We start from the raw sequence: 12,818 nt of genomic DNA, 5'->3' as shown, positions 1-12,818 counted from the left end.
CAAAGCCTTAGAGTCAATTTCCTGAATACTGTATGTTGAAAATTCTACCACTTTTCTTCATTTCCTCTACACTTTTGTGAGAGCTATCATTCTTTAGAGATTGGATGGCTTCCCAGCCTCCCTTCAAGCCTCTTCTGATCTCGTTTCCATTCTATAACTCTGCTGTTTTTTCTGAAGTACAAATATATCCGATTATATCATTTTCTTGCTTAAATCCTTCAACGATTCTCAATTACTTGCTGGAAAAGGTCGAAAGTAATTAAAATGATTGAGACTACTTACATCCCCTGTCCATCCGTCCTCTTCCTGTCCCGCAGCCTGGCCAAAACGGAACTTCCTTTTTAGAATCTTTGTTTTTATCTTGCTGTCTCTATCCTCTGACCTTTGGCACCTGCTCTTCCCTTCGTCTGGAACACTGTTACTGCTACTTTCACCTAAATAAATCCTGCTTATCCCGTTGGTCAAATTACTTCTTCCAGGAGGACACTACTCCCCTCTCCAATCTCTGCCCTTTCTAAGTCAGGGTAATTGTCATTTCCCATATCTTCACAGTACACTTATTTCCCCAGCCCTCATAATTCTCACACTCTATTATCATTTCTTGTTTGTTGGGCTGGAATGTAAACTTCATGGAGCCAGAAACCATGTATAATGTCTTAATGATGTTATCTCCACAGATACAATCTGTATCTGAGAATGAATCAGTATCATTTTTGAAGCTTGAAGAATGAAGATTTGTTGTTTGTACAAAAAGAGGAAGCAAATACACCGAGAGCTCAAGATTAATTATTTTATTAAAGATAACAAAACTTATTTTTATTTTATTATTATTATTCTTTTGATGAGACGATATAACTTTTTTAGAGTTGAATTATAGTATGAAATATATAATAATAGACAACACACTAGACCAATTTCCACCTCGTGTGGACATGGCAAATTACTATTTATTGATTAATTTACAAGTTACATTATTTCCATCTAGAAACTTTAAAATGATCATTCTAATATCTCCATTTGGAGTTCCCAGGTAACAATAAAATAACTACTGGAATTATAACATGGAAAACCATTTGACTATGCCTTAGGCTGGGCAGCTCTGACCACTCATCATGGTTCCAGTGAGGAATTCCTTGGACGTTGTCTTTCCTCAGCTTCTCAGTTGGATACGTTACTAAGAATGGTTCTTGGGGCACCTGGGTGGCTCAGTCAATATAAGAATCCGACTCTTGATTTTGGCTCAGGTCATGATCTCACCGTGGTGAGATCAAGCTGCGCGACAGGCTCTGCACTGGGTGTAGAGTCTGCTTAAGATCCTCTCTTTCGGGGCGCCTGGGTGGCTCGGTCATTGGGCGTCTGCCTTCGGCTCAGGTCAGGATCCCGGGGTCCTGGGATCGAGCCCCGCGTCGGGCTCCCTGCTCCGCGGGAAGCCCGCTTCTCCCTCTCCCACTCCCCCTGCTTGTGTTCCCGCTCTCGCTGTGTCTCTCTCTGTCAAATAAATAAATAAAAATCTTAAAAAAAAAAAGATCCTCTCTTTCCCTCTCCCTCTGTCCCTCCCTGCTCCTCTCTCTCTTTAAAAAAAAAAAAATAGTAGATAAACCTTGGAATTTATTATCCTTTAATTTATTTAATAAACGGAAACATGATTTATCAAAAAGAGATAAAAACAAGAAGACATTTTGATTTTGATTTTTGAATTTTATACATTTTACTTGGGTATGTTGTCTTACAGATAAGATCATCTTTCAGCAAGAATTTTTCTTCTATTCTGCTATTTCCTTAATTGTAAATTAGTAATAAAATGTGCCGTTTCATGCTGGTATTGTAGTAAATTTCTATATGAAGCTTCTAGTGTATTGATTAAAACAGTGAAGAAAATATGGAGGATTTGAAACCTTCTTAAAAAAAAACTAGCTCATAAGGAATGTCCGATATGACAGTATTTGCACCTTAATCCACACTCATCTTACTTCCAATGTCCTATTTGCATTATTGCCGATCGTGTTTTCCAAAAATCACTGCATTAATATCTCCCACCTCACATGCTCCCCTGAAATATGATTTTGCCACTCCCATCACAAGGTAGAATTTGCCTTCCCTTGAATCTGAGTTGGCTTTAGTGATTATTTGACCAATAGAACATGGTAGAAGTAACATTTTGATACTTTCTAGGCTTGTTTATAAGAAGTCTTAAAGTTTCCACCTGAGTATCTGGGAATAGTTGCTCTTGGGATGCTCGCTCCAGGAGCCCAGCGTCAGGAAGTGAGAAGTCCAGCCCACGTGCAGAGGTCATGTGTAGGCTCTCAGACAGCAGTGTTTGCTCAACTCCCAGCAAAGGGCCAACAAGTACTACCAGCCTTTTGGGTGACCTGTCCTGGGAAAACAGCCTGGTAGAACATTATGATGACACCATCCCCAGCTTTATCTACCACAACCCAAGAATTTCCTGAGTCCAGAAAATTCACAGAGCCACTAGGGATAATAATATCTTATTGTTTTAAGCCAATAAGCTTGGGGTGCTTTGACATGCAGTAATGCATAATTGGAACAGCACTCTGTGTATTGTTTTGCTTTTCATTTTTTATATCTCTGTTAGTATGTACACGTGCACTTACACACATATTTACAGATGAGTCAAGAGTTTTGAACAGGCCATATTTGATAAGATAAGAACGATATATAGCCTCGGGGAATAAAACCCAAGTCAATCTACAGTGGGGTCCCCAATTCATTCTCAGTGGTGTTGTATTGCTATTACATTGTATATTGTTTACCTCCTAATACTTTTACAGAGGTAAAATGAAATTTAAATGAGCATGGAAAGCTGCCAGGTTGACTAATGAAAACTAAATGAGCAATGTGCAATCTTAGAGATTAGTCAGGATTTAAATTATGAGCCTGCTTAAATATGCCTCAGAATCTCAGTTGAATATCAAGCAAATATTCTGTTATCATTTGCTGGAAACACTGCTTCCTTCCACTAATTTTGGTATGGTGGCAGTTTCACTCATTCATTCAGTTCATATCCATGAATGTTCCTCTACCAGTACCTCTGTGCAGTCTGCAATGGGATTTTCTTCAAATTCAGGTGGACTCGAGGTTTTGGCTTTTAAAACACAGCAGTGATTTGGCCAGCCTACCAGAAGCAGTCTGGGATTGATGACGGATCTAAAATTCTTAAATGTTTGTGCGAAGTGTTATTTTGGGAAATATGAGGATTTTCCTGAACAGCTGTGAAATTCTAATACTTCCCTAAATTATTTATAATATTTCTTAGACAAAAATGCACCATTCATTTTATTTTTAACTTTTGAATTTCAAAAGGACCTGTTTCTCTCAACACCCAAAATGCCAATTTCTATAACCTGCAATTTTAAAATGGACAAGTAAGGACTTATAAGGGAAGATGAGTATTTTAGAATTGTAAGACTGTTTTCTCTTTGAATAACTGACATATATTTTCACAATTTTATAAAACATTGTCAATTGCAGTATATAAATGGGATATTTTTTAAGCATGAATTTAAAAGCAGTATAATAAGTAAAATATTTTACAGAGGTATGATTATTTGCCTTTTTTTCTTTAATTAACATACTTTTCTCGAGAGGATGGTAATGATAATTATATGTAGTTTTAACAATATTACCAGTGAAACGATTTTAGTGACTCTGATACAATTTCTTTTTAAACAGTGCCGTACATTATTTCTTCTTAAAAAGCTTGTATCTTTTCAGCTGGAAGGCTATTTCCCATGAAGTAGCTCCAAGAGGAAAAGGCAGGAGGGGTTATCATGAAAGCATTAACTTCTTAGTTGTTCTGATCTCATGCTGTTCACACCCCAGCCTTGGTGCTTCCCGTTATATGGGTTGGGTTTTCCACCTTTATTTAGGTGCTGCTTGTTTCATTTTTTGATGTTCAAGTTCTAAAATGACTTATGTCCCATAAAACTTGACAAAATATGTTTCAAATTGCATGCTGCTTTGTACACAAATGCTGGTGTTGGTCATGTTTTTCAGAAGTATAAGAAGTATAAAGAAAGGAAATGCTTGATCTCATCTTTCTTCCTTTAAAAAGAGAGGTTTGAAATGACTGATTTTGAAGGTTTCTTCCTAATCTAAACTTCAGTCATGTTCTCCAGTAACACAGGCCACTCCCTTCCCCCCATTCGCTAGGATAAGGCTACTTGGAGACTGAAAAATCTCTCTTAAAACTTTCAAGGCGACGACTTACTCCACCCGCTTAACATGTGGATCATTTAGATATTTTTCATTAGATGCCGAGGAGGCAGGGAAATGAGGTAGTTAATTCCTGGAAACTCTGCCTCTATAATTATGTATGAACTTATTTTTGCTGTGCATATTACAGAGACAACTTGCATTTATTTTGAACCATTCCAAGATCTTTGAAAATATGGAACTTCAAAGTATTTCTCAAAGGAATAATAAATTCTCGTTTGTTTCCTAAATCTGTGGATTTTACTAAATCCAGATCTCCACCACAGTTTCCCAGGATGCCACCACTCATTTTTCTTCTGTAAATAATAAATGCTAGGTGACAAGATGAATTGGACTTATGGATTAGCAGAATTCCTGAGTAGAAAAAGTATATTCGTTTTGCTTGTAGAAAAAGCAGTAAAATGATATCGGAACATAAGTGAAATGAAAACCTGACTCCTCTTTTTGGCATCTTGAAAGAAAATAGATAAATGAACCTGCTCTCTATCCCTTTCTTGTTTTCTGACTTTATAAAGCTAAGAAAAATGAAGTCAGAGCATACTTAAGCTTTGCTTTATTGTTCGCTGGGAATCTACTGTGCTAAAATATATGTTGTGTTTACATTTTTTTATGTCTCTTTTATGTACGTATACTTCTTTATAACTGGCCATTCAGGTCTTTTTTTGTATACCTATTCCCATGGTATATTTAGAAATAAAACAGAATACCAGTTTTAATATGAAACTCTTGTTCTCCAGACTACATTGCTACCGTCATGTGGATGAATAATTAGCTTTATATAGATCATATTATAAAAGGTGGACAGAGTTTTCCCTTGGCTTTTTTGAGAATCTTTTTTTTTTTTTGTCGTCTTTTAGGTTCCTGCAAAGAAATACAGTCTAACTATGAAGAAGGCTCATTTTTAGCAATAGAAATGTACTCAATGAAATCAATTTAATTTTTAATCATGAAGTCCATTTCTAATAGTAGACAGGCTGTGGTCATCACTTGAATTTTGAGAGAGTAAAACCAAGTAAGGAAAGCTGCAACTAAAGAAATCCTGAGAGTATTTTGTATGTTAGATACTACCTAAAGAAAATCAATCTCAGATTAAGTGTTGTTAAATCTTTTATGCTCCAGGAAAGCACTTTACTTGTCCATTTAATTAATAGCAAATTCAATAAAACAGGAAAACTCTGGAGAGTTGGTTACCACAAAAACTTAAAAGATGAACATTCTGGCTTGATGCGTTTTGGTATTCCACTTGCTTTGAAGTGATCAATTTAAGCAGTATTTTATTATCAATTTTAATACCTTAGGATTATTAGTATTTTTATTTAAATTAAAATGGGTCCACGTTTAAGATGCCGTGTCTACCTTTGTGTGACTCATGACCAAGGGTCTTGGGCTACCCAGGCCTATCCCTGGCCTTCGTTGGCATCAGTGGTGCTACTTATGTAAATGGTGTCAGTTACTGTCACACGCCATCTGTTTAGTTGCATATAGAAATGTGCTAATGGTACAATTTGACACAAGAGGAAAATAGGTGAGGATGGAAATGATGTTGGCATATTGATTTATGGTATATTTGAACATTTTGTAGAGGGAAAAATGTAAAGAAATCAAGATACATACTTCAATTTATCATTGGACTCAATTTCTTTTTTCTTTGAAATCAGCCACAGCATAGTACCTGGGACTGACTACATTAGGACGTTTCCTAAATGCAGCAACAAGCTCAATTTTTACTTTGTGAGAAATGGAAATAAGTACCCAACTTTTCTCGTGATGTTTCTTCTCACCAGATTTTCTCACATTTTTTTGCAACCCCGGTAGTTGTAGAAGGGATCTGGAAGAGTTATAAAGGAACAGCCTTCACGTCTTCCCTTCCCAGGGAAGAATTTTCATGAGGAAAACTTATAAGAACTTCCTACGACTCAACCAAGTAAAATAGTTTTAGGCCTTCAGTGGCTTGCAGTTTCTATAAACTGTCCAATACTTAGTGTCTGCCATATTGGATTCCTTTTATATGGCAATAGCAACCTCTAGAGGCAATCAGGACAAACTGAAACTTTTGTTAAGAGTGGGCCTGATTTGATTTTAACAGGTGTAATTTTCAGGAAGAAAACAAAAATCACTAGGCATGAAGGCAGTTGAAAAAGAAACCAGATTCACTCAACTGAGAAGACTATTGAAATAATTCTCTGAATCAGAACGTCAAACCTTTCATGACCTAGCTCAGGGCTTCTCTTCACCTTGAAGTCTTTGGACCCCATTCTTTCAGTCTGAGCTATTCGCTCCAATATTTATGCCTCAAGACCACTCTGCACATTTATTTGTGATATGAACCATGAGCTGCTTAAAGTCAAGGTCCAGGTCATACAGATTTGTGTCTGACCCTCTACCCTGCCCCCAGCTTGTACCTCATACAGTTCATAATATATAATGCATATGGAGTAACTACAGAATGAACGAATCATTGAATGGAGGGGACAGAAAAAAACTAAACCAGAGTGCCATCGGTGCCCTGGTGGAGTATTTCTCAAATCTGGGCACCCATGGAGCCACCTTGTACTCACTTCCTAATATCTCACTGGATTCGTCTCTGTTTTCCTAAATTGGCTTCTTTGAGACATTTGGAACTAGTTTTGGCCTCTCTCCAGCACCTTCTTTTTTGATGCGTTCTTTTATCCTCATGGGATTCTGAAACTATTTTATTTTACCTGTTTGTTTTTAGTGATAATGACCAGTTATTGATCGATTACTATTTGCTTGGTGTGTTAGTTTTTATTGCTACCATAACAAATCATCAGAAATATAAGTGCCTAAAACAACACAAATTTATTCTGTATTTTTTTGGTCAAAGTCCATTAAGGTCTCACTAGACCATAATGAAGGTGTCAGCAGGACTATGTTCCTTTATGTAGTCTCTAGGGGATAACTGTTTCCTTGCTCATTTAGGTGTTGACAGTTCAGTTCGCTGCTGTTATAGGGCTGAGGACAATGTCATGTTTTAAACCGAAGTCTACTTAATTCTAAAGCTACCTCACTCTTAATTCTTATACTGTGCTATGATGTGTGTATCTTACAACATGTGTGTGACACACACAGGCTAACACATTATGAACTGTTATTTGAAAGACCACGTTGGACCAAATAAAACATACAGTTTACACCATTGCTCCTGGTGCAATGGTGCAATTTATTATAAAATAAGTTTTGTGTATCAGTGAGTAAAACAGGATGCTGGGGAGTTTGGTATGTTCTATGTTAATGGCAAAGCTACAAGTCCAGAAAACATTTACTGGTAAATGTATTAGTTTTCCAAGATTCCATTCCAAAAGATAATTATTTCACAGGTCAGTGGTGATGCTGTATCTTGATTGGAGGGTACTAATAATATGAAACAATCCTGCTACTTTAACTTATAAAATGTTTTTAATTCTAAAATATTACCTCTCAAAATAATATGCTTATGTTTCATAGGCTTAATCATACTGCTTTAGCTTTACGTTCTCCATGGCTCTTACCTTACAGTTGTCCCAGGGCACAGGGGAAGGTTGTGTGCTCTGTGAACGTTCACTCAATCATTCTGCCAACTAACCTCAGATTTGGGCCCTGTTTCTCTATCTTGTTTTCTCAATGTCAGCTGCCATTGTGGAGGCATCATCTATTCGTGCCATTTCCTCTTTATTGCAGAACCTTGATGCTCTGCATGACCACCTCGCTACTATCTACCCGGGTATGCGTGCTCCTTCCTTTAGATGCACCGATGCAGAAAAGGGCAAAGGACTCATTCTGCACTATTACTCAGAGAGAGAAGGACTTCAGGATATTGTCATCGGAATCATCAAAACAGTAGCTCAACAGATACATGGCACCGAAATAGACATGAAGGTAATGGTCAGTGATGGAGACTCTTCTGAACACATCTGACATATAGAATATTAAGCATGATACCCTGTGAATTTACCTTTGGTTATCACTGCCAGTGGACCTCATTAGATATATATTTGAGCTATAACAGTGCTGCACCAGCAATACTCTACATTTGGCCTTGGAAATCATTCTACAGGATATTTTTTTTCCCTGTGGCAGCAGATATCTCTTTCCAATTATACATTGCTTAAGGCAACATGAAACCTAGTTTGCATCTCCTGTGAGCACACACCAGCTGGGCAGCAGAAGGATACGTGACTGGCTAAGCTGTATGTAACTGTATGCCTTCAGCATACAAAAAACCCATAATGTGGATAGTCAAATTCTAAGAGAATATAAAATCAGATATTGTTCTGCTGTTCATTATTTCTTTGTAGATTTTTTTGGTCTGTCCCTGAAATATAGTTGGAATCTCACATTTTGTGATGTAAAAATTTTGCTTTTTTAAAAAAAATCTAATTCTAAATCTAATCTATTTTTTTAAAAGATCTAATTCTAATTCTAATTCTTTTATTAGATTACAAGGTGAAAGAAGCCAGGTCTTATACTTTAAAAGTTGTGTTGCTATTGATAATACGCGGTCTTAGCTGTGTGCAATAAAGAGAACTGTTGTTTGACTCTTTGTGACCCACACGGTCTCTCCTAGTCAACTGCTTTTTGTGCGCTAAGCACATTCAGCCTTGAGAGCCATTTTTCAGTTGCCCTAAGTTAGAGAAAATTAGGGAAAGGGATACCCCATTTCAGCTTTTTTTCTTTATGGATATTTCCTAGGTGTCAGAGTTATGTTCTAGCTCATATGTGAAGCCCAAGCTTTAAGTACAGTATTATGCCAAATAAAAATTGTAGCATTTAAATTGATGACATTGGAAAAGTGTCCCGTTTAGTTCATCTAGTAGTGTTACATTAGGCTTTGTGGTTTTCTTTCTTTCTTTCAGGAGTTGGTGTCCATGCTTCATGGGGGCACTTGGTGATTCCCAGGTGCAGCCTTAATTTTTCTACAACCAGAGAGTGGGACTCTGTGTAACTTGACCTTATCAAATCCAGAGACATTTAAAAGTTAAATTAAAACCTTGGGCAATGAATACAAATTTATCCATGATTAGGAATCTCATTGGAAGTTAGTCAAAATATTAGATACCTTTCATTCTCATTTTTGATCCTGGTACCAAACTAACTGCATCTTTTTTTTTTTAAAGATTTTATTTAAATTTATTTGAGAGAGAGAATGAGATAGAGAGAGAGAGCATGAGAGGGGGGAGGGTCCGAGGGAGAAGCAGACTCTCTGCTGAGCAGGGTGCCCGATGCGGGACTCGATCCCGGGACTCCAGGATCATGACCTGAGCTGAAGGAAGTCGCTTAACCAACTGAGCTGCCCAGGCACCCCACTAACAACTACATCTATACTAAGTGAGACTTCATCAGGGGCTTTATGCACTGTGTCTTTCTACTTTTGGTTTTGTTTTTTTATTTAGGCAAGTTGAGCAAGAGACAAGTACAGAAACTTCAGGAAAGAAACACAAATTCGAGCACACTTGGATCCTGCAGTTGCTATGGTTATTAGTGTATTTGTCATGGAAGGTTGACAGCACACTCTATATAAAATTCAAGTTTTTACTTAATTATGTGCTTTACTTTATACAATATTTAGGTTGCCTTGTGGCCTTTATTGATTCAAGTACGCCATCACAGAATTCTGAAATATTTTCATTTTTAGTTATGTTTTGTATATTTAATTTTTGTCAAAGGCACTGTTTTAATTTCCTGAAGTATTATGTTGAATCTGTAAGCTTAACAGGTCCGGAGCTACCAGACAGTTTAACTACTTAAGGAATATTATACCATGTCAAGAAGTAATATGCCGAGGAGAGGTTAAAAATATGATCAGAAAGCAGTTCATTTTGACAATTTAATCAAAGCAAAAGAGCAGAATTGAGGAATTACTTAGTAAATTGAGGTTGCATATAATTCAGTTCCTGTAGCTAAAATGGAATCAGAGCAGAACATTTTAAAGATTGACTCTTATTTTGTTTATGAAACTTTAGAAAAAGCAACTTTAGTGGGATAGAATGCTTAAATCATAAGTAAGAATACTGATATTTAGCCGGTGTAGTAGATTAGGATGACACTGATAGTAGTAATATCCTAATTCCGTCAGGAAACTGTATTTGAAAGAATATATACAATAGCGGCCGTATTAATTGTGATTCATTCTGCAGTTTCAGAATATGGCGCAGTGAACTGAACAAAAAAAGCGAAAAAGAGCAACATTCTGCTTTCATTTAGTTGTAACTGAAGAACTCTTGCCCCAACTAGTTTCCATTTGGATTTGGCCGCAGTTGAGATACAGTATTTCCCTTTTTAAGGGGATGTGTTGTTTGTAGTTCCTTAAACTCAAAAGAAAAAACATCTTCTCGAAACCTTAATAATGTATTTGCCTATGAATAATATTTTAGAAATGTAGTTATTTCTTTAAATTACAGAGCTTTACTCACTATTATGATTACTTCCTCAGAATGAGTTCCTAGATTTGTAATTAAATCAGAGAATATAGAACTTTTTGGGGATTACTTATATATTATCAGTCTACCCTTCAGAATGTTTAATCAAGATCCCCTTCTGCTGGTGGTATTTGAGATGACTCTTTTTCTGTGTCTTACCCAATTTGGTATTTTGCATAATTGCCAACTGATGGATAAAAATGACACTGCATGTATTTTTTTAAAGATTTTATTTATTTATTTATTTACTTATTTACTTATTTATTTATTTATTTAGTGGGAGCCGGGGAGGGGTGGAGGGAGAGGGGGAACCTCAAGCAGACTCCTCCCTGAGTTCGGAGCCCCAACATGGGGCTCGATTTCACGACCCAGTGATCATGACCTGAGCCGAAATCAAGAGTCAGATGCTTAACCAATGGAGCCACCCAGCCACTGTGACATTGCATGTATTTTAAAATATATATCTCTATTAAATTTCATTTCTCTCTGTGAATATCATTTTTTATCATATTAAATAGAGCCACTTTGTATGCTTTGTAGGTCGTTCACTGAACAAGTGTACCTGGCTGAGTGGGCTGAACCTCCAGGACAAGGGGGTGCTTTTCTCCTAATTCTACCCAAGAGGCCATCTGGGCTACTAAAGGACCGATACCAGATTTGCAATTTTATTGTTAATAATTATTCAGTTTTCACATTGCACAAGACAATATCTAGAAATAGTTTCCTATTTAAGACATGCATAGTATTTGCATAGTTAACCCTCTAAGTGCAATTCTCATAACCAGTTTCTTAAGTATTTAGGTATTTTAACCAAACTGAAATGCAGACAATCAACACCATCTCCCCCTTTGAAATCCAGGTTATTCAGCAAAGAAATGAAGAATGTGATCATACTCAATTTTTAATTGAAGAAAAAGAGTCAAAAGAAGAAGACTTTTATGAAGATCTTGATAGATTTGAAGAAAATGGTACCCAGGAATCACGCATCAGCCCCTATACCTTCTGCAAAGCTTTTCCTTTTCACATAATATTTGACCGGGACCTAGTGGTTACTCAGTGTGGCAATGCCATATACAGAGTGCTTCCCCAGGTAAAATGACCTCACGCTTCCCTGAGGCTTGAGACAAAAGGCCATGAATACGCCATTGTTACATATGGTCATTTATTCATTTAACACATTGACTGTATATCATGTGATGTGCAACACATCACATATCATAAATTTTTCAAATGTGAGCTGAGTATATTTGAGCATACTGCAACTTTCTCTAGGAAAGCTACTTATTTATTTATTTTTCTGTTTTAGTCACTTACAGGGACAGTGGGAAAATTATATGGGAATGCTTTTTTTTTTCAAACGAGAAAATGGGTGATTTTCTGGTAACAAGCGTCTTTCACTTATTTATTCACTCATTGAGTAAATATGCGCTGACTTCAAATATCTTTCAAAGTCAATCATTGACATTTTCAGGGAAAAGAAGGGAATTTTACAAACACTTAAGAAGAAAATGATAGATTCTCATAGGGTTGAGCAGACAAAGCATCAAAGGACAACAGTTGGGGTGATGATGAGAATCTGCGTTTGATTTGTATTATTCAGACCCATTTGAAAAATCCTTTCTACTTTTTTCTCTCACTTAACTAACTTTTGAAGTTGTATCTAACATGTTAGGGTTACTTCGCACTTGTAGTTAAAGAGACTTATTAATTGAGGATTAGCCCAGATGGGATCTGTGGTAGACCTATACATCCAGAAGCAGAGTAGTGTACAGTGTGGGTTCCTATGCTGGCCCTGCCTCTCTCTCATTGTATGAATGTGAGCACATTACCTGGCCTCTCTCTGCCTATTTTCCCTTCATTATAATGTGAGGAGACAGAGTGCATAAAGAACATTTGGTCCACTGTCTAAGCAATTATTAACTGTTACCTGTTATTATTATTAGCCATCTCTTAATAAACTATGAGCATTTGCTGGTGGTTTTGCTATTTAAAGTTCATCTTAAGCCACAGGCATTTGAGACCTCATGCTACGTTTTTAAAAGACACGTTTCTTTTCTTTCTTCTTTGAAAATGCTTCTCTTGCTTATGTTAGCTTATATTTGAATATGAATGCTCTGAAGCCATATTAGGTTTCGTGTTCATGCAACGATATGATGCCCATTTGAT

At 36.7% G+C, this 12,818-nt stretch overlaps 1 protein-coding gene across 1 annotated transcript in view; it reads left to right on the top strand.

Annotated features, from left to right (window-relative positions):
* The window catches only part of GUCY1B1 (guanylate cyclase 1 soluble subunit beta 1), a 45,238-nt gene that overhangs the window by 20,380 nt on the left and 12,040 nt on the right, over positions 1 to 12,818 (top strand). The window contains exons 5-6 of the mRNA XM_028104442.2: positions 7,915 to 8,112; positions 11,512 to 11,742. Coding sequence (XP_027960243.1) covers positions 7,915 to 8,112; positions 11,512 to 11,742 — 429 coding nt within the window. The remainder of the gene's footprint in view (positions 1 to 7,914; positions 8,113 to 11,511; positions 11,743 to 12,818) is intronic.

The sequence above is a fragment of the Eumetopias jubatus genome, unplaced genomic scaffold (genome assembly GCF_037043125.1).
Source record: "Eumetopias jubatus isolate StellerSeaLion01/CBP00866 unplaced genomic scaffold, mEumJub1_p1.0 scaffold_2, whole genome shotgun sequence".
NCBI lineage: Eukaryota > Metazoa > Chordata > Mammalia > Carnivora > Otariidae > Eumetopias > Eumetopias jubatus.
Note: the sequence above shows the minus strand (reverse complement) of the source record. Positions and strands in the feature narration are given on the sequence as shown.